Here is a 24369-nt window from a genome sequence, read left to right as displayed (position 1 = left end):
TTTGAGTGGGAAAAGTAAATTTCTTGTTAAATAATTAGGTGTTGGAAATCCTTGTCAATCTACTGCAAATGACCCAAGATAAAACAATCTAGTACCAATCTATCTTTTGCCCACCTCTGCCCTGGACTGTCTCAGAGATTGCCACCTAAGGTGGTGTAGCTTAACACAGTGTATATATAGAAAGTGAGTGTGTAATCTGATAAATTGCCAGCAATTGTGTCAAGCCACAGTTGTCTCCCTTATAAGCATACATTTTGTAAAATATTTGCCACAGTCGGGCATGGATAGTTTTTTAATAGAATCTCATTCTTGATTTCATCCAGAGTTATTTAAAGATGTGTTGTGTTTCTCCTTTTTTTAAAAAAAATCAAAGCCTTTCTGACTCTTGATATATGAGACAGTGAGTGTAGTCTTGAAATACTAAAATTAAAGGGTGATTTACTCTTGACATAAATGGAATTCAAATTGTACCAGATGAGTTGAAATTTTATGCTAATTACTTATCAATGAAATGTATTCATTTGAATGGCTAAACATTTTGCAATCATGCCTACCTGAAGTTGCCAAAACTCTTTGTCCTGGAAAGTAGCTTTTTTTCTCTCTCTCCAGAGCTGAGAATTAGCCTGTAGATGTATGCATGTTTACCTGGGAGTAAGCTCCATTGAACACACTGAGGTTTATTTCTGAGTAAAAGTACACGATTGCTCTGTATATTACCATTTAATTTTGTTTGATGGATGGAACTAAAAACCTGTGTAAGTATAGGGAATTTATAGGAAAATACCAAATTGAAGCCAGAAATCCCTATAATCTTTCTGTGATTGTTAATTGTTATTAATTATGTGATTATGGATTCTTTGAATATTAATTCTTATATCCACACCGAATATAAAAATCATGTAAAATTCTGTGAGATCTCTGGGTATAGGGTGGTATATAAATTCAATAAATAAATTAGAGGGGAAGGTTTGTGAGAACAAATAACTTTTTTTAATTACTAAAATGTCAGAACCCACCATGACATTTCCTTTTAAAGCATTTTTCATGTAAATGGATAGACTTGCCTATTTTGTACCTTTTATAAAATTAAGATTTGGGGCATTACCTCTACTGAATATATATTATCCTCATTTGTAGGTTCAGATATATGAAGAAGACTTTAAAAAGGAAAGATCTGATAGAGAGAGACTTAACGAAGAAAAAGAAGCACTGCTAAGAATTAATGAGAGAATACAGTTTCAGTTGGACACCCTAAATTCTCAGGTATGAATAAAAACAAATGTATCATTGCCAAAACATGTGCATTTCCTCCTTATTTTCTCACTTTCCATTCAACCCAATTCTGGCTTCCGTTCTATTCTGGCTTCCGTTAATTGACACAGATTTTATATGAGGTCACCATCTGGGATGAAATCATTCTGGAGTAATGTTGGTGATGAAATGAGGAAAACCCTCACCTTGAACACACATAAATACACACACACTAACTAAATGGAGTGACTTGTGAAAAATGCAGTGCCTCATGAAATATTTTGTAACAAGCACCAAAGTTGTTTTTTTGATCTCTTGTTTCTGATCCCAGATAGTTTCAAGGGAATTAAGCAGAATAACATTTTCTGGCTATTCTGTATGATTTGCGCAACTAAGGCTGCATCTTATATATGCTTGCCTAAGCTCTATTTGCATACAACAGAGTAAACAGAGTAAAGGGACCCCTGACCATTAGGTCCAGTCGCGGACGGCTCTGGGGTTGCGGTGCTCATCTCGTTTTATTGGCCGAGGGAGCCGGCATACAGCTTCCAGGTCATGTGGCCAGCATGACTAAGCCACTTCTGGCGAACCAGAGCAGCGCAGGGAAATGCTGTTTACCTTCCCGCTGGACCTATTTATCTACTTGCACTTTGATGTGCTTTCGAACTGCTAGGTTGGCAGGAGCAGGGACCGAGCAATGGGAGCTCACCCCGTTGCGGGGATTTGAACTTACAACCTTCTGATTGGCAAGCCCTAGGCTCTGTGGTTTAACCCACAGTGCCACCCGAGTCCCACAAAGTATCCTGAAGCAATTTACTATATAAACATCACATAGGATTGCTCCGCTAATCACCTGCATCTAAAGAGCTATAAGTGACAGTCAACCCATGAATATATTTTGTTCAAATCCTTGTTCTGCTAGGATCTCATTAGGTTAGGCCCTTGTATCCTTGAAGTGCTAGCGAGGAAACATGATAAGCTGAATTTGAATCCTGGCAAGATGGGGGCACTGTGGATGAGTGGTCTCTGTGCCCAAGAAATCAGTCAATTGCCTGCGCCTGACAGGATTGCACTCCTCCTGAAGGAGCAGGTATGAAGGTTGGGTGTGCTTCTGGATCCAGCTCTGTCACTGGAGGGCCAAGTAGCATCAGTGGCTAGAAGTGCCCTTTACCAGCTCTGACTTATACAACTTATACAACTGCCTGGACCAGGAGAGCTTGACCACATCGGTCCAGGCATTGTTGACAAAATAGGATTACTGCAACATATTTTATGTGGGGCTTCCCTTGTACTTGCTCTGGAAGTTAGTGCCGAATGCTGCAGCACAGCTGCTGGCAGGAGTGAGACCCAGTCTGCATATTACACCTCTGCTCAGAGATCAGCACTGGTTGCCCATTGGCTACTGGGCCAAGTTCAAGGTGTTACTATTAGTATATAAAGCCCTTGACAGCTGGGGACCAGCTGACTGCAGGATCACCTTACCAATAGGCGCCTGCTCAGTCACTTCAGTCTGCATAACTGTCACTGTTACAAGTGCCACCCAATTACCTTTAATGTGGCATCACCTACCCTTTGGAACTCCCTATCTATTGGCATAAGATGGGCACCTTCACAGTATTCTTTTTGGTGCTGTCTTAAAACATTTTTGTCTAGGGAAACATTGTTAGTTTGCATTTCTTAGTGCAGAAAGTATTGATCTGATGCGTAGAGATCTTTCCTATTCTACTTGATTCAAGAGGGTTCTGGAAGCTTCTCTGTGTGAAAAACATAAGCAGAAGGTTTATGATGTTTAGGTTATACCTTCAGAAAAGCTGGCTTAAACTGGCTTTGTTATCTTTTCTGTCATGGTCATGCTGACTATAAAAGTAGGGCAGATTAATTAATTAGATTCCGTCAATTAACGGAAGCCAGAAGGAGCCTGTGTTCCACTTTGTCTTTCTGCCTCTCTTTCCTTCTGGTGTGGAGTTCTGTACATAGTATGCATAGTGTTAAGGTTTAGTCTTATTATAAGTTATTGTAAGTTTAAGTTAAGTCTGCTGCAACTGGATTTCTTATAGACAGTGCCAATCCAGAATGTATTGGATTTGTGACCATTATGCTCATTTGCCTTCAGTAGCAGTAAAGCTCTGCTGGATGAAATACAATAGCCTCTGGTCTATTTTTGGGAATCCTGCAACATGTCTAAGTTTTTACTCTGCTAACTATACATTGGAATCTATGCTGGATCAATATTGAGTAGAATTTCAATGACAAGCCTACCAAGACATGCAGAAGTTGCATATGATTTGTCTCTGTTGATTTTCATCATCTTTTGAATATTTTTAAATACCTGTTTTTAAATATATATTTTAATCAATTATTTTATTTTTATTTTTGTAAATGGCTTAAGGGTTTTCTAGCAATCAAGTGGTATGTAAATTTGGTTAAATAAATCAAAAGTGTGCTTGTGCCAATCACTAAGTCGATGTCGCCTTGTGGTTCTACTCTGTTATTTTCTACCTCCATCTTGCATCCTTTTCATTAAGCATGTTATCCTTCTGCAGCCATGGTGCCTTCCTATAAAATCAGAACATTACATTATCATTGTAGAGATTGTATGGTGTGATTTGACATGCTTAACTGTTATATAAGTAATACATAAATGCAGTTATCAGGTTTGTTTGTGGCTCTTCTGGTCAACGTTTCTTGCAGGAATTGGAAAGGAAAGATCAAAATGTACGGTAATTCCTCACTTGTCAGGTGTCTCAAAGAAGAGGGAGTGGCAAATGAAACGGGTTGTAATGACACAAGGAAGCTTAATATGGGACCATAGAGCAAACAACAAAATCTTATTGACCAATTCTGTGAACTAATACAGGATACCCAACCAATGCTTGTGCAACTATTTCCTAGAACTATTTGTAAAGGAGACCCATGGCATTCCTGGGCAGCTTGCACTATGATTTAACTGCCCTTTAAGTTTAGATCCCCCCCCCCCCAATATTTAGCCTAAACTTCATCAAGTAAATTCAGACCGGCCTGTAAGAATAAATATGTTGTCAGCAACAAGTCCAGTTGCTGGCAATGGCTGGCATAATTTGTGCCTTCTCATAAATGAGGGCTTTGGCTTTAACAAGCAAGAGACGTTCTGTTGGCATGACCCAAAACAATTTCCCTCACTGTTTCCCTCACCTTTGACTTTGGAGCATAAAACAATTGTCGCCTGATGAACCTGTTAACTTAGCTCACCAAGCTTCCACAAGGGGGCATGAGAGTTCTTGATTTCAGCAATTGCTTTTTGATAACATACTTCTAGGCATGCATGCAGGCACTTTTTCAGTATGAAATTAATTTCCCCTACACAGGTTAAAGATTGCCAGGAAGAAAGGGAACTACTTGAGAAGCAAGTAAAGCAACAGGTGTGTGTTGTACTTCAGATATTTTTTTCTAGGAGGCTCAAATGACACACAGTTGAAATCCAACCGAACTAATTTTGCTAATGTGATGAACAAAGAATTTGTCTATAGGGCTCAGTGCATGCCATGATTTTGTGCAAATACAGGCAAAGTGCAAAATATGGTCCTAAGTTGAAGCTAATTTTTTGTTGAAGCTTAAAGCTTCCAGCTATTTTGGCTGCTTTGACAGAGTTGCATGTGAAGTGGACAATATCTGGTGAAATCTCTAAGCTAAAGTTGGACTCCATACAATTTCCAATAGTCCAGGGAATGGCCTTATCCCTCACTATGACCATCCAAAACAGATTATGTTGATTAAGCAAATTTATGCAAATAGGTTTTTGTGTGCCTAATGCATCCAGGTTAGATAATTTTTGCCTTTTCTTGTGCTGTATTTTAATGTTTCATAGTGCAGCAGGCTGTAGTCCCATTACTGGCAAACTTGTTATCAGTCTTGTGTTGCTTACTTAGAACTAAGGATGCAACTACCTGAATAGAAAGGCACCAGCTACCAGTTGTGCATTGCAGTATCAAACCAGGAGTACAGGAAATACTAAGATGTTGCTACTTTAATTGGGAAGTGTTTATTTTATTTTATTTTATTTATTTATTTATTATTTCAATGTTTGTATAGGCAAGAGACCTCCAAGCACTTACAGAAAAAAATGGCTTTCCACATCCGATGTTTGTTCCTGCATGTTTTAGTTGCAGGAACTGTGGGTTACTTCACCCTTACCCTGAACCTCAAATAAATTTGGCCTCATGCAGCATTCACAGAAATTCACAGCAGCGCCCAGTAAGTAATACTTCTGCCAGCCTTCGTTTCACAAAGTGGAAACCAACATTGTACAATTACAAATGCAAGGATTCTGCAGGAGTAGAATAATGTGTGCATTGTGAAATGTAAACACTCGCCTCTCTTTCTTACCTTGTCATTTCGATTTTTCTCTTTCTCTTTTCCTCAAATAATTGTTTTTGTACCTTATAATGTACACATTCCAATCATCTTTCAAATAGCTCACATCTCCTGCAGAGTATTTTTTTCTCTGATCAGAACAAAATATATTTTACTGCATTCTTGGCATGCTTCAGGGCCCAATTCCAAGTCATAATCTTTAAAACCATTAATGAGTTGGGGCCACACTGGTTGAAGGATCATCTTCACCTATACAAACCTGCCTGTCCTTTGAGTTCAGCCCCTGAGGACCTGATTTTGTGTCCTTCAGTGAGAGCTATAGGGTTGACCCCACATCAATTTGTGGAATTCTATCCTAACTGAGACCCCATCAATTCAGATCTTCAAATGGGCTCTGAATAACTTTGCTTGAGTTGTTTTATCTTGGACTGTTAACTGGGTTTTGTTGTTTATAAACTGATTGTTCATTTGCCGGAAATAGTTTTAATTATTTTTATAGGCTAGTACCTAAAGTAATGTTAGCAAAAGTAGCATTGTAACTCACACAAGCTGTCACCGTGTATAATAACTCTAGCAGTTGTACACCACCTTGTGCAAGGGCAAGACACACATTAGATTTGACTGCTGCACTGTGCTGAGATTGAGGCTCCTGCTAGGCGAATAATGGTTGTTCAAGCTGGTTGCCACAATTGCATTCCTTCACATTGTGGTGAAGAACGCAACATGGATGGAGTTGCCATTATCTTATTTCTCCAGGACAATCTCTTGCATAAGCCACCATGGAAGTGAATGGAACCTGCCAAGGACCACACATACTTAAGCTTAGATAAAACAAGGAAAGAGCCATAGATAAGCAGAGCTTTTGTTTAAGTATTTTTCCTTCTGTTTCTCTTCTCTTATATGAGCTTGTGGGGGGAAGGAGTTTCTCACTAAAGTTTAAAACTGAGGCCCAATTAATTTTGGCCGCTGTCCTAGAGCTTTCACCATCTGGGTTTCTAGCTGTGCAATGCATCCTGGGGGTTTATAAATTTTGCCTTCCTTTAGAAGGCTGCTGGAAGGGTGGAGTCCTTTGCTGATTGGTTGTTTTGAAATCTATTCCCAAGTTCTTTTGTGATTGTTTTCTTATATAAGTGTAGCTGGCTCCAGCAGGTTTGGATATTTTTTTTAAAAAAATAATAATTCCCAAGCTATTTGTCATCAAATGTGAAAGGTGTTAGAATTGAGTGAGTGTGTAGGCTCAGCGTATGGAATATAGTACAGATACTTCGTTATATTTTGACTTTCTACTCCTTTCCCCCCCTAACTCACATTTACTGTTTACTTTTCAATCATCCGAGAAATCTTTTGTTTAGTCTGATTGTGAATCATGTCTCTTTATCCTTTGGAATACTTTCAAGATCATAATTGTGAAAATTATGTTAACTGCCTTGCAGTAGTGTTCACACGTTGTTGTTTGAGTCTCTGAGAATACATCATTTGTTTGTAGTTGAGTATGGCTTATTTTACTAGGGAGTGTTTTGCATGTTTCATTGAATATTTATCCCATCCATGCCCTGATGTCTTTGTGTAGAGGCTTAAAATAAAAAGTTAAGAGATAAGATATTTAATATAATTTATAATACAAACTAAGTTAGACCATTGGGCCATCTAGCCCGGCTCTGTTATATGATACGCTTTTTAAAATTAAGTTTAAGGTGCTTGTGTAACATGGTTTATTTGATAGCAAGCTGCTGGAATTCAGTGGTTCACCATGTAGGTGTGACCACTTCTCCATGCCAGTGCAAACCTCCAAAAAGCAAGGTTGGATTTGACTCCATCTTTTCTCCTTATAAAACATCTCAATAAGGTCTCTTCCAGACAACCTGTTTATGGAGCATTCGTTCTGGGAAAAGCTGTGATTTGTTTAATTTATGGCTTGTCCAAAGAGATATCAAACCTCGGTTTCTGGCTTGTTTAGATACCCATAGTTAGAATTAACTGTGATTCCTGCCCAGTTCCCAGATGAAATGACAACCTGCAGGTATTTTAACATGGAAGGTGATGCTTCTGATCTTCCCATTGTGAGTGTGCTGGAGAAATGGGGAGAAGGTGTAATAGTTTACAATGTTGTTGTTGTTTAGTCATTTAGTCATGTCCGACTCTTTGTGACCCCATGGACCAGAGCACGCCAGGCACTTCTGTCTTCCACTGCCTCCCGCAGTTTAGTCAAACTCATGCTGGTAGCTTCAAGAACACTGTCCAACCATCTCGTCCTCTGTCATCCCTTTCTCCTTGTGCCCTCCATCTTTCCCAACATCAGGGTCTTTTCCAGGGAGTCTTCTCTTCTCATGAGGTAGCCAAAGTATTGGAGTCTCAGCTTCACGATCTGTCCTTCCAGTGAGCACTCAGGGCTGATTTCCTTCAGAATGGAGAGGTTTGATCTTCTTGCAGTCCATGGGACTCTCAAGAGTCTCCTCCAGCACCATAATTCAAAAGCATCAATTCTTTGGCGATCAGCCTTCATTATGGTCCAGCTTTCACTTCCATACATCACTACTGGGAAAACCATAGCTTTTACTATACGGACCTTTGTTGGCAAGGTGATGTCTCTACTTTTTAATAGTTTACAATAGTTAGAACCTAAGGGGAAACTGGTGTTCCATGAGAGAGAGAGGTGGGCCTTTTGTGGCCTGCTCTTGACTGCCTAACCATGGTTAAGCAACCAGGAACATTCTGCCTACCCCAACTCAAAATAAGTTTTCTGCATAGGAGAAACTTTGTGTGTGAAATGCATCAAGTCCTGCATCAAACATTGGAGACATAAGCATCAACATAGGGTTTCCCTGGCCTGTGAACTAGAGAAGAGCAGGGTGATTTACAATTTGGATTAAATGATTTGGATAAGGAAGTGTAGTGGAAGGATCAACTGCATTAATGACTTTCTTCTGTAAACAGATCAAGTATATTAAAAGTATAATCCCAATAACATCAGTTTTCCATTCTTTTTTCAGACGTCCAGGATAGCAGGAGTAGGGAACCTGTGGCCCTCCAGATATTGTGGGACCACCAACTCTCATTTTAAAAATAAATACAAATGTATTGAACTTCTATACAGCCCTCTACCTACAGGCCATCAGCCCTAGTCAGCATGGCCACTGGGATGATAGTAATTTATTCAGCAGCATCTAGAGGGCTGCAGGTCCCCAACCCTTGAACTACTAGAGCACTAAGGTTACTTTTCAAGCGGCATGCTGTATCATTCTTATTTTTAATTTTGAAAATCTGCCTTACGAAAATTATTCCAGTTTTGTAATTAGGAGCTGACTGTCAAAATCTATAATAATTTGATTGAAATGTTGCAAGTTTTTTGTAAAAAAAGCTATTTTTTTCCTTATAATAATATTTCCTCCCCCCAAAAAAAATCATTTTAAAGTTCAAATGCTGACCTGCTGCCACTAGAGTGGGAGATTAGAATTCTGTTTGGTGAGGTCACCAGGGTTTTAAAAGAATCCTAGCAAACTGCGAACAAGTTCCCTTTGGAACACGTTCACCTGTCACGTTGATGCACAGCAGGTTTCTCTTAGCCTCTTAACAGCTGACATTGACTGTAGTTAGAGACCTAACTGTTTATGATAGAATCAGGTGCATTCCATCTCACCCTGTCTTCTCCTGCTCTGTTTCAAGGTTCACGAGGCTCTCGGAAATCTGGTTTGTTAATGTTAATAAAGTTTGTTTTGATTTGTGGGATCTAGGAGGTTTCACACAACTCTTTAATATTGTGCTCACCATCCAAGAGATACAGCAATAAAAAGAAAAGAAAAAAACAGCTGAAGAACTTAATCAGGGAAAAAAAATTATTTGATCAAAATAAGAAGGAGATTTTGGGGGTAAATTACTTTGGTATGACTAATGAAAGGCTTCACAGTATAATTATATTTACCATGCTGCTATTCTTTTGTTTGAAGTGTCTATGAAGTCCATATTGCTGTAATAATGTTTTATTGTTCTGCGCAGCCAGACTATCAATGGTATGTTCCCGACCGGTTTCTGCCAGATGTGCCGCACAAGGCAAATGGTAAGGCAACAGCTGTACTGAACACACTTTTTAAGAGTTTCTTTTTAATGGGGTCTCTCTCTCTCTCTCTCTCTCTCTCTCTCTCTCTCTGTGTGTGTGTGTGTGATCAGTAGTAAACTTTCATAAGTACCCAGTGTGTGATTTGTATACAGCTCTTTTTTGTACAACTGCAATACATGCATACAGCCAAGGCTGTGAATTCTAAATATAATGCATTTGTGTACAGCTTTTGGTATTGCCAAGCTACTTTAAAACACCTAACATGCCTTAAAGAATCATATAAATCCCTTACTGAATACCTAAGAAAAATGAAGGACATTGGAATTGCAGTCCTCCATTCATAACTTGGTTGACAGTTGAGCAAATGGTGCATCTAATATATGGTCTCTAAGGAGCTCAGTCTAGCCACTGTGGGCCTTTTCCTACAGCCAGTAGAGAGGACAGTGGCTGATGTCAAATCTAGCTAAGAGTTTGCTACCCTAACACTGCCACCATTCTGTCTTCACACCAAATAAGTTCAAAGGCCCAGCAAGATAATTATTACTCCACACACCTCAACTCTTCTGGTTTAAGGGAACCCACAGTTGATGTCATAATTTGGTCTACCAATAAACCCGTGGCCACTTTATAGTGGGCCAGCTAATGCTTGGTGGTTGCTGGGATGCTTGCAAAGAATATTGAATTAGGTGGAGTTTGAACCACTTACATTCTTAAACAAGGATTCAGGCTCTTTCACCATGGAGTATTAACAGTTAATGTGGGCTAGTTGCGCATTAACTGATAAAAAATCCTAATCAGCATGGATTCCAGGTTCAGATGGAGTGGGGGGTGTGGTGTGGCACATGGGCAAGATTATTCCAGTGGACTCTCCCCATAACAGACCATCAGCTGCTCACTACTGCTCATTTGCATGCCAGTCCTTCTTTCCTTCATATTGCCTCCCAGCAAAGCAAGCCCTACCATTTGGAGAAGGGTGGCAGCTGCATTAGGCATCTGTTGGTCCATACAGTAAAAAGTAGAACATGCTAGACTGATAGTAACCCAACTCTTCTGTGAGTGTGAAGGACATATTTTCCTATCCCTCATCCTATCAGAGCAGGAAGAAATGCAGGAAGCCTAAGCAACTGTCATGGGCAGGACAAATGGATTTGCAGTTTGGGACATTTGTAGGCTTGTTGGGATCATACTGAACTAGTTATTGGATTGGGGTCTATCAGAGTCATTTAAGTCTGAGAATTGCAAAAGTAGGTTCCGTACTAGAAGGCGCAAGAGGCATTTATTTTGAGTTGCTTATAGGACAGCAAATGGGGAGAGAAGATGGGATTAGAGCCATGCACAATTTTGTACTGCAGACATTAGATAGCCTTGGGATTGCCAGATCTCTCACTTTGATAATGGAAATCCAATTGTGAAGACTGCATGGCTAAAACATACTGGAGTGTGATTCCTTATAGAGGCACAGACTGTCACGGAAAGGATGTTGGTGCAATACCCCAATGTGTAGATGGTTAGAAAGTGAAATTTTATGCACTTGCAAACCCTTCTGTGACCTTGTGCAAATGTATTTTGATGAGTCCCACTTGCTCAGAATTTTACAACCGTCCTTTGCAGATTGTTTCACAAATGAAGCATGAGATATCCAGAAAACTGCCTGTTCTTAGAACTAAAGCTCCTTACAAGCCATGAATTGGTTAGCCATAAGATTGCTTGGTAAGCTCTCCATATGAAAACTCTGCAGCCCTTATAAGTACTTAATAACTTGAGAACGTAAAGCTTAGCCTTGCTGAGCCAGCTAACCTAGGAGATCAAGTTGGCTGGCTGCATGCATTGAAGCCTTTAAGTGCTTAAAAGCTTCAGTTTATAAAGTTGTTGTGGTTTGGGGGGCCAGCTGTCCCCGGGGAAACACATGACTTTGACAAGGAAAAGCAATCTTCAGCTTTGGGAAAAGGCATTTGGAAAGTGCATGAAATTTCCTTCGATGTTTTGATTTGTTTACATGTTCAATCTGCAAATGAGAGCCTGAAGAAAGGAGAGAAAATCTTGGAATAAGTGACCAAGTAAATAAGTGTACTTATAGAATGGTAGTTATTGTGGAATCTGTGATCCTAATGCATACAGGTTTTTCACAACGTTGGCAGCAAAATGGCAACTTTTATATCCTCCCTCCCCCAATTTAATCCAGATTTGCCCTGTCCATGAAAAACCCAGTATTTTAAAACAACAACACTGTTGCCAAAAAGCCATTTGCAATATTAAGCCTCCCTTTGAAAGCCCCCTTAGAATTGTTATCTCTGGCATACAGAGATGAACCAAGTTGTGAACAATCCAAAGGGCTGAGGAAAAGGGCTGAGTAGAAGTAAACAAGGAGTTCTGATTTGGAAAAGGGAACAACCTAGATTCAGCAACTTTTCAGGGCCACAATACACTAAACTTTTCACTTAGTATTTAAAATAGTTCATTGGAAATTACATTAGCAGGTGCAGAGGATGAGCGGGAAAAGAACTTTCCTTTTCTCCCCTACTGTATTTACCCCTTGATGCTGCTATTAGTTTCTGAGAGGATGGTTTCACTGGTACCATTTGAATTTTCCTCCTGGAGGTACTACTATTATTTATTTATTATTACTTATTAAAGTGATGCAGGTGGCGCTGTGGGTTAAACCGCAGAGCCTAGGACTTGCTGATCAGAAGGTTGGTGGTTCGAATCCCTGTGACAGGGTGAGCTCCTGTTGCTCAGTCCCTGCTCCTGCCAACCTAGCAGTTCGAAAGCACGTCAAAGTGCAAGTAGATAAATAGGTACTGCTCCGGCGGGAAGGTAAACAGCATTTCCGTGCGCTGCTCTGGTTCACCAGAAGTGGCTTAGTCATGCTGGCCACATGACCCAGAAACTGTACGCCGGCTCCCTCGGCCGGTAAAGCGAGATGAGCGCCGCAACCCCAGAGTCAGTCACGACTGGACCTAATGATCAGGGGCCCCTTTACCTTTACCTTTATTACTTATTAAATTTTTATACCATCCTTCATCCGAAGATATCAGGGCAGTTCACAGCATAAAAATACAAAATAAAACCAGAAAATACATAATAAAAACAAGAACAAAACAACCCCGCCCCCCAGACACATTTAAAAGGGCATAGAAGAGGAAAGTTTTCACTGGGCATCTAAAGATGTATAATGAAGGTTCCAGCTGAATCTCCCTAGAGAGAGCACTGCACAAATGGGGAGCAACTGCAGAAAAGGCCTGTTCTTGTGTTACCACTCTCCGGACCTCTCATGGAGAAATCACAAGAAAGGCCTCAGGTGGCTATTATTATCCTGGGATAGCTCAGCTGGTAGAACATGAGACTCTTAATCTCAGGGTCGTGGGTTTGAGCCCTAAATTGTGCCAAAGATTCCTGCATTGCAGGGGTTGGGGTAGATGGCCTTTGTGGTCCCTTCCAGCTCTACAGTTTTATGATTCTATTATGATTGCAGAGTCCAGATTAGTGTATACAGGATGAGGTGATTCTTGCAGTAATATCAGCTTTGGGGGAGGCGAATTTCACTGGGAATAAGTTGGGAAAGAAAGGTTTAACCCCACAAGGTCTCGTGCCATTGCACCCCTCCTCACACACTCCTCTTATGCAATACAAGAGAAAACGAATTGCACTTGGCAAACCACAGTTTCCTGTTGCAACTGATCTTGGAAACTGTTTTATATTGGACTACAAACTACAACACAAAGCCAGCAGCTGATCACAATGTATGAAAAGAGGCAACACGTGCCGCCTACTGTCAGTCATTAATTTTGCATGATTTCCAAAAGTTTGTTCTTAAATCCTTTTTGAAAGAAGCATCTGAATGCTCATATGCAGCATATTGGTGGTAAATGCTGCATGAGTGAATAAGGCAGCAGTTCTTTCCCCTCTTCACAACAGTTTAAATCAAATTTAATCTTCATCTCTACTGCTCTCCTTGAGCAGTATAATCACTGAGGTGCCTAAACTCAGGTTTTGATGCATATTCTGTTTTCTTATCAGAAGCACACAAGGGGGCAGACTTCAAAGAATTGCTAGGAATATGAGGAACATGATTTGAAAGAAGTGTGTGTGTCTGTGTTATCCATGCATGTATCAAGGTTTATTACTGTTCCACAGTGACAATTGCTGTGGCTAAAGAGGTATTTTGACTCATTTGGGCAGGGAGACGCAGCACAACTCAGATCAGGATGGTGGCTAGAGAGGCAGGAACAGTCAAGCTAAGGTTTCATGTTAAGATATTATCAGTAGTTATCCATGTACTCAGCTCATGGCCCACTCGAAACAAGTGTTTTAATAAAATCCAGAAATTAATTACACATCCTCCCAGCAGAAAGTGTAGGAGTGAGCATTAGCTGTCTCCAGCTTTAGGCTATGGAGACAATTTAACAACCACTTAAAAGTTCTTTTTTTTTTTAAGCACCATTATTTCCTCCTCTTCTCTAATGATGCATGCTATCCACTTGCTGCCCTACACATATGCAGGATATTAACTCAAAGGCATTTCCATGGCTTTGGGTAGCGGACGATGTCATGCTATGGGGGTTCTTTTAAGGCATGCTGATGAATGCAAGCCATAAAACTGCTCTCCCTGGTCCATTCCCTTCATCTTCCTCCTGCCTTCCTACTTTAGGCTACTGCGTCATAAAGAGACAACCCCAGGCACATCCTGGTGGCTAGGATGTGGGGGACAGGGTGTCTGTGTCACTCCCTTCTGATCCCTACAGCCTAAACAGTCTTTGCACACAGCTGCTAGGAACTGGCTGCCTTCCATAGCAATCATGGGAGTGTCTGGACATTGTATATTTTTCCATTCTTTTACTATTTTTTTTATTAGCATATAGTAGGGTGTTCTTATTCACCAGGCAGGGTTAGGGGAGAGATTTTGAACAGGAAATCTAGATATGTTGAAAGAGGTTTCCCCACTTGTTGTCTTCCACCTTTCCTGCAACAGTGTGTGAAATAAAGGCCGCATGCATGCTACACTCAGGGACACGGGTGGCGCTGTGGGTTAAGCCACAGAGCCTAGGACTTGCCAATCAGAAGGTTGGCAATTCTAATCCCTGCGACAGGGTGAGCTCCCGTTGCTTGGTCCCTGCTCCTGCCAACCTAGCAGTTCAAAAGCACGTCAAAGTGCAAGTAGATAAATAGGTACCACTCCGGCGGGAAGGTAAACGGCGTTTCCGTGTGCTGCTTTGGTTCACCAGCAGCGGCTTAGTCATGCTGGCCACATGACTCAGAAGCTGTATGCCAGCTCCCTCAGCCAGTAAAGCGAGATGAGCGCCGCAACCCCAGAGTCGGTCACGACTAGACCTAATGGTCGGGGTCCCTTTACCTTTACCTTACATGCTACACATCTGAAGTTCATGGCTTCCCCCCAACAACTCTGGGACCCACAAAGCTACAGTTCTCAGCCCCCTTGACAAGCTATGGTTCCCAGGATTCTCTGGGGGAAGTATTGTGCTTTAAATGTGTGCTGCCTATGCAGCTGAAAAATAGAGAAATGTGGGGAAAGATCTATGGGATCTGTTTGTGGGTGCGAGAGGTGGGTTCAAACAAAGGGCAAGAGGATACTGGTATCATAAGTGTGGTTTCTATTGAGTCATGCTTACTTATACCTCTCACCCACTCTTTCCTTAGCCTGTATTATCCTTTCTGGACATATATTTTGCTGGGTACCAGATCTAAAAGTTAACTGACTTTCTTTTAGTCTAGCTAGTGATCACCCTTCCTTGACAATGGCTTCCTTTTTGGGGGAGGAGGCAAAGGATTCAGGAACAAAGGACAAGAGAATTCCAACTAGTGTTATGAGTGTCAGCTTATTTTGGCAGGTGGGATAGTATGATTTCCTTCCTTTTCCAACTCTGCAAAATTGATGAGACAGCTTAAAAATTGGGCTGGAGGTTTTCCCTGAACCTACTTTTAATAAAAAAAAAATCTCTGGGAAAGAGGTTTTATTGCTCAGGGCTTTCTTTGCATACTTGTGATTCTGGCAAGCAATGTCAGTTTTGCTTCCAAAAGTCCATTTAGTGGGGGGCATACAATAAGATTGGTTCCCCCAGCACTTGTATTTGGGAACCACAGTTATTCCATGAAAACCTTAATTCAATGACTGGGTGTCTTATTGCTAAATGTTTGACTATGTGTCATTTTTTTATTATTTAATGCTAGTATATAGCTCACAGTGCGCAGATGAAGGGGTGCCACTAATCTCTCCTCTAAACACATCTTTTCAAGGGCGTTAGTGACTTATTTCGCCTATACAAGCCTAGTGAGTTAGGAGTGGGATTACAAATGGGGAAAATTAGAAGAGCTAAGGAGCAGTTCTGACGTTGCAAATATATTATTTCAAGTGTGTAGCGGGACCTTTAAAGTTCACTCCAGCTGTCCTCTTACCAGATAACTTTGGTTCCATAGCTGGATTACATAATATAATATACATGTGCACGTATTTATTTCCACAGGTGAATTCTGATTCAAAATTCAGTAAAAGAATTTCGATTTTTCTTTTGTTAAGTTGAAGTGAAGAAAGGAAGATCAACATAAGCCAACAGGATCTTCCTTCAAAATAAATATAGTGCATCCAAGAAGAGCCAATAAAGTTTGATCACAGGGCACCAAATCTGATCACATATTTTATTGTTGAGCCATGGCAGGAAAATGCAATTCCCTGAATTGTAAGCAATAAAAACACTTCTCTTCCTAGTTCCAGAGATAGGGTCTACATGTGTCCTAGGGCAACTGCAGATACTGTCACTGATGTACTGGTGCAAGAGAAAAATCGCAATGCAGTATAGGAAGGATATTCAGGATGTGAAAGCAAAAATAAGGGGTGAGAGGATTGCCCGTAGACCATCATAGGGTTGGTGCAAATTTCTGGCAGGGATTTAAGAGATTTCAAAGGCCACATTGGATGCCTCTGATAAAGCACCAGCTTCTCCTTCCAGCACATCTGCTATTGAAGTTAGGCTGGCGGAAAGCTGATGAGGCTCTTTGTACATTATCTAACCTAAAACAATAGAGTTGCAATGCACTCCTATCTTACCCTCCTGATTTTCATTAAACTTAGCTGGGACTAATTAGTTTTCTAGTCTCATTAGGCACAGCCTCCCAGCAGCTTCTGTAAAAAGAATCAAGATGAATGCCAAGCTCCTAATAGACAGTGGAGGGAGACTTGATCTATCCCTTGACATCATTAGTTATGATGGCAGCTTTCATTATGCTGTGGCCATAGTAGAGCTACGTCCTCCATACATATTTATTGCTGTACATTGAACCCGAAGTGGGTGAAAGGAACCTCAAAGAAGAGCCAACACCAAATTTCAGGGGCATATGCTTCAAGTCACTGTGGTTTTAAAACAGTCTCTTACTTGGTAGCACCCAGGGATGGCATTCTTGTTAGGCAGAGAGAGGCCACTGCCTCAGGCAGCAGATGCTAGAAGATGAGAAGGTGTTAGAAGATAGGACACACAGCTCTGTGTGGCTTGCCTTGCACTCCTTCAGTTTGCCTGCTGCTGTCAGGTGCTGCTGTCTTATCACCACTGTCAAAGGAAGACTGAGCTGCCCGTGTGATCAGTTTTCTGCATGTGGAATGGAAAGAAGGTGCCACCTCATTGTTCTTCTGGGCAGCAAAATGACTTGGGCTGTATGTACCCCCCAAACAAAGGGTAGACACACTTCTTGCTTAGCCACCTGGTTTTAATCCAAAGGAAGATTAGGCTTTGGTCTTAGCTTTGCACGCTACTTTTGACCATCACTCTCCTCATGGTGTTGAGGGCAAAGACAGCTTTCTGTGGGATATCCTTGACTTTGGCAGTCCCCAGGGCATGAGGGCATGTGACATCTGCTTCCTTGAAGCTAAAGCAAGGCTTGGTCTGGTCCATACCTGGATGAGAGACCACCTGGGAATCCTAGGTGCACTACCTTTAATACCATTATGGGAAAAGAGGTGGGATATAAATATAAATAAATAAAACCATAGATAGTTCAATGTAATGGGGTAAGTAGATTTTCAGATAAACTCAGGAACTATCTCCCAGCTCAGGTATCCATTTCTGCCTGAGGTGGCCATCCAGAGCCAGAGAGGAATTGCACATGCCCTGATCTCACACCTTATCTCCTCCTAGATACTATTCCAGAACCAAGAAACACATGATCAGACCCTTTGAATCAAAATAGTTTAAAAACAACCATTAGTGAATGAGATAAACAACACAAAAAGGCTTGCTTGATACTTAAATCCATTATCTTTTCCCCTGGTAAATCTACTTTTATTCCACCCATGTACTTCCTTGAACACCACACTTTTTTTGCATTCAGAAATAGCCTTGATGTAAGAGTCATAGTTTTGCTGAAGGAAGTGCCTCAAAAAGGAAGCACAACAATAAAAATTAACAACAGCACCCCCAGTTTAAACAGTAGTATGGTTTCAGAAAAGCAGCCTTCAGAATTGAATGTTCTAAGAGTTATTAATTTCCTGTTTAACAGTTAATGGTCAAGGTGATTGTAAAAAGTTTCAAGTATAACGATTATCTGGTATGAGGATGCCTAGGAAGATATCAAAGCATCTTTATACGAACATGTCTTTCTCTGGTTTGCATTGAAATTGCATATGGCATTGGTAATCCTGGTATTCTAGTAATATACTTCAAATTCCCAGATGTTAATGGGCTGTATTTTCCCCCGTTGATTTCATGAGGCATTAATTTAACATATGGAAAATCTTTGCCTTCTCATCCATTATCTGGAGAGGGGATACAAAATTAGATCCATGCTATTTGTTCACTAATATAGATGCCACAACCTTGAAAGAGTTGAAGTTGTGAGTGTTTGATTTGCTTAACCTTTTAAATTGAAACAGTTGCAATTGCTGCTTAAGTAAAGACTAGCCTTTTCCCCATTGTTCTCTCATCTGTTTCTCACTTTGCCAGTGTTCCAAATGTATCTGGATCTGAGGACAGCAACAAAGATTTGTTGCAGCTAGGGATACTGTAGATCAAATGTCAATTTTGTTTTTTTCAGTTTTTTGGTAGGATCACTTTTCAATGTGAATTGAACTGAATATTTAAATTCTTCTCCCCTCCACTTGCTTTTCAAGCAAGTCCCACTGAATTCAATGAGCCCTAATTCATGGTAGATGTTTTTAGCATGGGAGCTGTACCTTCACTTGCAGCTGTGATCCTGTGCCAATCCTCCCTTCCCAGTCCTACTCTCTTAAAAAGATACTTCAAAATAAGCCAGTACCAACTGGGTTCAAGTGAAACCAGACACTCTGAGGGCCAAGGAATCCGTATATGCAGTACTCTAGTCTTCAACTGTCTTTAACTAAATGAGGGCTGTGCTGTTAAAGCTCTGAATGCAGCCCTAGGAACAATTTTGCTTTTCAGTACTTGGTTCTAAGCCTGAAGCAATAAAGACAAGAGGGTCTCTGGGGAATTTGCAAAATGTATTTCTCTCATCATTAAATAACTGATGGCTCTCTCTATACTAGGGGCACACACAACTCAATCACTTTTACATTTCTGTTAACTCAGGAAGGTTGCATCACTATTTTAGATGAAAAGCCATTTTTCAATCCTCCTGGTTCTTTCCTTACAGCGTGCTTCCCCTTCTGTCTCTGTGTCACTAGTGGATTCTCTGTACCCATTTCTCTTTTAACCTTTCCTCTTTTGTGCTCTCCCTTTCTTAAAAAACGTGATCACTATCTTTCTTCTTCCTCTGTGCTCCATAGAGCTCACCGTGTCTTCAGTCAAGTCCAGATGTCATGCTTATTGAGCATTTATTACCATTTGTTTGTGGGGAGTGTATACGTTGTTGCATCAAGCTATTGTTATCCCACATTTTTCAGTGTTCTCCCACCACCCCATTCCTCATTGCAAAAAGTTCAATTCTGGGGGAAAGTGGGAGGTTTTTTGCACAAGAGTGCCAAATCAACTTCAATTATGCAACCTAAATTTGCTGGTATGTTTTTTGGATCCTATCCCAAAATAGTGACAGCCTGGAAGTGTTATTTATCTCTCCCATGTGTTGTGCTTGTGTCTTCTGCTCCCCTCCCCTCCCCTCTACACAATCACTTTCTACTCCCTGCAGCACCATGCTTCTCTCTGCACCTCAGTCTACATTGCCCCTCTGTTTTCTCTTTCTTTATCTCATACTTCACTTCTCTATCCCATAGAACCCTCTTTTCAGCTCCACCTTTCCGTTCCTTGTCTCTTTTGTGTCTGTTCCCTGCATCTGTACTACTCCTTTCCAAGTTCAGCAGCAATGGCACATAAGGTGTCTACTTAACCATCTACACAATGAATGAAGTCTCCAGAATGCAAGTGAGCAAGTCATGCAATGTGACTAGTGGTCTGTCTGCAACAGCCTAGAGGAATGCCTCTGGACAGGAGGAGCAACGTGGATGTACAGTATTGATTCAGTGATTATCCCATTCCAATTTTCGCTTTGAATGCGGTTTGGAGAGGCCTTAGGTTTTGTTTGTATGCTAAGCTGGTACTGTACTTTTATAACTGTTAGGTAAAGGTAAAGGTACCCCTGCCCGTACGGGCCAGTCTTGCCAGACTCTGGGGTTGTGCGCCCATCTCACTCAAGAGGCCAGGGGCCAGCGCTGTCCGAAGACACTTCCGGGTCACGTGGCCAGCGTGACATCGCTGCTCTGGCGAGCCAGAGCTGCACACGGAAACGCCGTTTACCTTCCCGCTAGAAAGCGGTCCCTATTTATCTACTTGCACCCGAGGGTGCTTTCGAACTGCTAGGTTGGCAGGCGCTGGGACCGAACAACGGGAGCGCACCCCGCCACGGGGATTCGAACCGCCGACCTTTCGATCGGCAAGCCCTAGGCGCTGAGGCTTTAACCCACAGCACCACCCGTGTCATTCACCTAAAAAATGCCATAGGTTATTTTGTGTTTCCTTTTCTGCCTCTGTCAATAGAAGCCTGGCAAACTGCCACCAATGGCTTGCATTGCACAGATCCATTTTGCTTGTGTGTCATGGCTGTGGGATATTATTCATTTATGGCAGTGTTTCCTCATCCTTGGCTGATATAAGAAGCCACAATATGTGAAATAAATGGACGATCCAACCAGGATTATGCAAGAGATTTCTGAGTTTCTAGCACAGGATTAACTCTGCTCCCAACTGTCTAATGTATCACAAACTGAGAAGAGGAGGGAGTGAAGGCACCAGTACAAGAAGCCTATTTAGCATGTAAGACTATTGGAGTTTTTCTGAAGAAACTGGTCTCTTGACCCAAGATGCTTTGGGCTTTAAACTAACCAATATGCTCCTTTTTGAGACTTTGCTTTTTCATTTCATGATTGACTTAGTCTGGATTCGAGCTAATGTGTCCTTGTTTCTCTTTTTGGTTTATTTTAGAATATTAATGATTCCTATTGTTGTTGTTATAGCGTAATATTAGTTTATTAATATTGTTTAGTCCTGGGGGGGGGGGAATTCAGCTCAGGGTATACTTATTAAGACAGTGAAGCTGGAGAACTGAAGATGTCTAATTTTCTTTCACATATGTATCCATTTATTCATAGATGCCTCCTCAGAAAACGAAGGTCCTCACTTGTACCATACGAAGAGAACGAACCAAAGCAAAGACAAAGAGCCATCCTGACATCGCCTTGTAACCGCCATTACATTTTCTTGTCCTATTACACTCTGTTTTATATGATATACCATTATATAACATACACACAATGGGAGATTTCTATGACTGTGGCAAAGAGACAGATTCACTTCTAGCTATAGTTGTTGTTGTGGAAAGACTTTCTCCCACACCTTTCTTTTAAAATAGACTGTACCAAACCAGTTGCAACTGTTCAATTATAAATAAATGTCTGAATGGTTTTAGGAAATGTGTGTGGTGTTATGGTGGTTTGCAAGAGCCAGTGTGGTGTAGTGGTTAAGAGCGATAGACTCGTAATCTGGGGAACCGGGTTCGTGTCTCTGCTCCTCCACATGCAGCTGCTGGATGACCTTGGGCCAGTCACACTTCTCTGAAGTCTCTCAGCCCCACTCACCTCACAGAGTGTTGTGGGGGAGGAAGGGAAAGGAGAATGTTAGCGGCTTTGAGACTCCTTCGGGTAGTGATAAAGCGGGATATTAAATCCAAACTCTTCTTCTTCAAGGCAAAACGTCTGTATGCGGATCAAGGAGAGGGCAATTCTGTCCTTACCTTTGGGCACCAGAGGAGCTGTGAGGTATTGCAAGCATATAAAATGTGGCTAATGGGATGTTTGTCCCATCTACATGGAACTTACTGTGTGGTCTATAACCCTGTATTTGGTCAGGGTTGACTGTAGTACCCCTCCCTCACTTCACTGTCACTCAGTGCCTAAAAGTAAAGCAAGTGGGGGTTCTTTTTTCTGCCCTGAGCTAGGGAGTCGGAGCAGATGACCTACTAGCTTCCTACTCGCTGTAAGATTCTACGGCCACCACATGGCAATCCAGCATTTTTGTGAGCAACCTGACTCACTGGCTGCAGCAGCAAATGTTTGTATTTGGTTTTACTGCTATTCAGTTGGGCTGCATCTCAATCCCCATTTTTAGTTTAAGAATCATCTTGCTGTCATTCTGAATTCTACAGTGCATCTCTTTGAGTATGTTAGTCTGCTAAACTGGCTTGCACAGTGTGTGATCCACCACTTCAAACGTAGCCAACCAGACACGCACTGTTGCTTTGCTGGAGGATTAACAGTCTCTCTACTTAGGCAACCCTTTGCAGACAGAAGAACAAATGTGTTTCATAGAAGTCCTGCTGGGCCACCTTAGAGGGCTATTGGGCAGCAATTGATTTGGTGGGTCAGTAGCAATCCATCAACCATTTATAATGGTCAGTAGTCGTGTTGGGCTGTATTGATTGTGACAATACTTGCTGTGTCCTCAAGCCAATTATTCAGAACAGTCTCATCCATATCAGTATAGCTACTTGTAAGGTTCAATATTGCAACCTAAATACTCAATAATAACTTGTCTTCTATTGCCAGAATTAAAATCTATGATTAAAAAAAAGAACAAAAACACACACACATCCTGAACTTGCTTGCATTTACACTGAATGCAAATGGAAATCTGAATGTATGATACAGGATTAAAATCATATCAGTATATATGTGTATATGCATATACGTGTAAATGAAATATTTCTAGAATTACTGTAATATTTTGAGCTGAAGATTAAGGCCAGAACAGAGTTTGGCATGTTTAACCCCTGAAATGGTTTAAATGTGACTTAAGCACGCAAAACTGGGTGCTGGGATTGTGGCTCGGCTTTGCTTTACCCACTTTAATAACATTAAACATAATTTCCCCTGACATACAATTTGAGAACAAATGTAATGCACCTAAATGTAATTGCATTTTAAAATGTGAAAGAAATAAGCATGGCAGATGTTTGAGAAAATACTGCAGATTTTAATCTGCTTACAGCATTACCTTTCCTTCTCCTAATGGGGTAGTCCTTGCAGGATTCTATTAGAGCTTAGACTTCTAGTGTAGTTGGTCTCAGACACTGTATTGGCCAGATAGCCAATGGACCATCATATCAAATCAGGAATTTCTGTATGTCTGTATCTAACTTTATGCAGCAATATCCTTCTAGACTCCACCAACCACCCTATAGTAGACTTGTCAATCAGTTGTGGAAGACACATCTACTTTCCCTGTGTATTATGTACTGGACATAATTGCCACTTTAATTTTTTTTTAAAGTCATTTGGATTCCAGTTAATGGATGGAGATGGTAGCATTAAAAGAATAATCTTAAAGGATTAGGTGTGTTAAGTATTTGAGCCACAATGGAATACAATTCATGGTTAGGGATTTCTTTGCAATTAAATTGATTCCCTCAACAGCTTCATTTTTACATTCATATATCAAGGAGACAAATCACCCTGACCCTATCACACCCTATAATGGAACCTGTACAACAAGCCTTAAAACTTACAATTCTCCAGAGTATATATATATATTTGTGGAAGTCAAAACCACATTGCATTTTCAGCCGTGAGAGAATAATGTGAATTCCCTCTAAAGGAAGATGGGAAAGATTGGTCTCTATGCATAGGTTGGAAGTTGGCTTAAATAGCTACTATAGCAGCAGATAATTTAACTAGCAGGCAGTGTAACTGTGCTATTCCTGATTAGTGATTTGGCTAATAAGGGTGAGATCATGGAAAATGCTAATGCAGCGCCTTAGGAAAATCCAATTATAATGTAACCTAATTCAATTCAGGCTCTCAGCAGGTGACCAGTGTTTGTGGGAAGAGCACCCCAGACTCAGGATTGTCGTGAATGCACCAAACAGACAGGCCTCTGTGTATCCAGTGTTAGAGCCAACAAACCCCATTTCATTCCTTTCAACACTTCAGCTCAACTAATTATGAGGGTTTCGTCTTCCATTTGTGAAGCTTAACTCATTATCATTAGAGTTCATGAAAACAGAGATGAATATATGCCAGCTACTTGGAGCAAAAAGGGGAGGGGAGGAGAAATGCAGACATTTTGCAGCCTCAGGGTGCTTTTCTTTTCTTAGTGTCAGCACCTGCCTTTTAATGTTTTGCTGCCAAACATCTGACCCAGCAAATATTTAGTCACCTAAATCCTAGCGAGACAAATTGTGAGAAACTGGTGAGGTTGGAGTCATCAATGGGGGTAGGAGGGGAGACACACACACACACACACACACAC

The 24369-nt window shown here is 41.0% G+C and overlaps 2 protein-coding genes across 2 annotated transcripts in view; one reads left to right on the top strand and one right to left on the bottom strand.

The window, feature by feature from the left end:
* The window catches only part of TNIP3 (TNFAIP3 interacting protein 3), a 63303-nt gene extending 41812 nt beyond the window's left edge, over nucleotides 1-21491 (top strand). Inside the window, exons 9-13 of the mRNA XM_081925523.1 lie at nucleotides 1138-1263; nucleotides 4596-4649; nucleotides 5320-5481; nucleotides 9595-9655; nucleotides 21216-21491. Of these exons, the coding sequence (XP_081781649.1) occupies nucleotides 1138-1263; nucleotides 4596-4649; nucleotides 5320-5481; nucleotides 9595-9655; nucleotides 21216-21295 (483 nt within the window). The 3' untranslated portion in view covers nucleotides 21296-21491. The remainder of the gene's footprint in view (nucleotides 1-1137; nucleotides 1264-4595; nucleotides 4650-5319; nucleotides 5482-9594; nucleotides 9656-21215) is intronic.
* Nucleotides 1-24369, bottom strand: part of LOC309377774 (dynein light chain roadblock-type 2) — a 384929-nt gene that overhangs the window by 83907 nt on the left and 276653 nt on the right. The gene's annotated exons all lie outside the window — the stretch shown is intronic.

This window comes from Podarcis melisellensis, assembly GCF_964234715.1.
Source record: "Podarcis melisellensis genome assembly, chromosome: 9".
NCBI lineage: Eukaryota > Metazoa > Chordata > Lepidosauria > Squamata > Lacertidae > Podarcis > Podarcis melisellensis.
The sequence above is the reverse complement of the archived record's forward strand: the minus strand, read 5'-3'. Positions and strand labels throughout refer to the sequence as shown.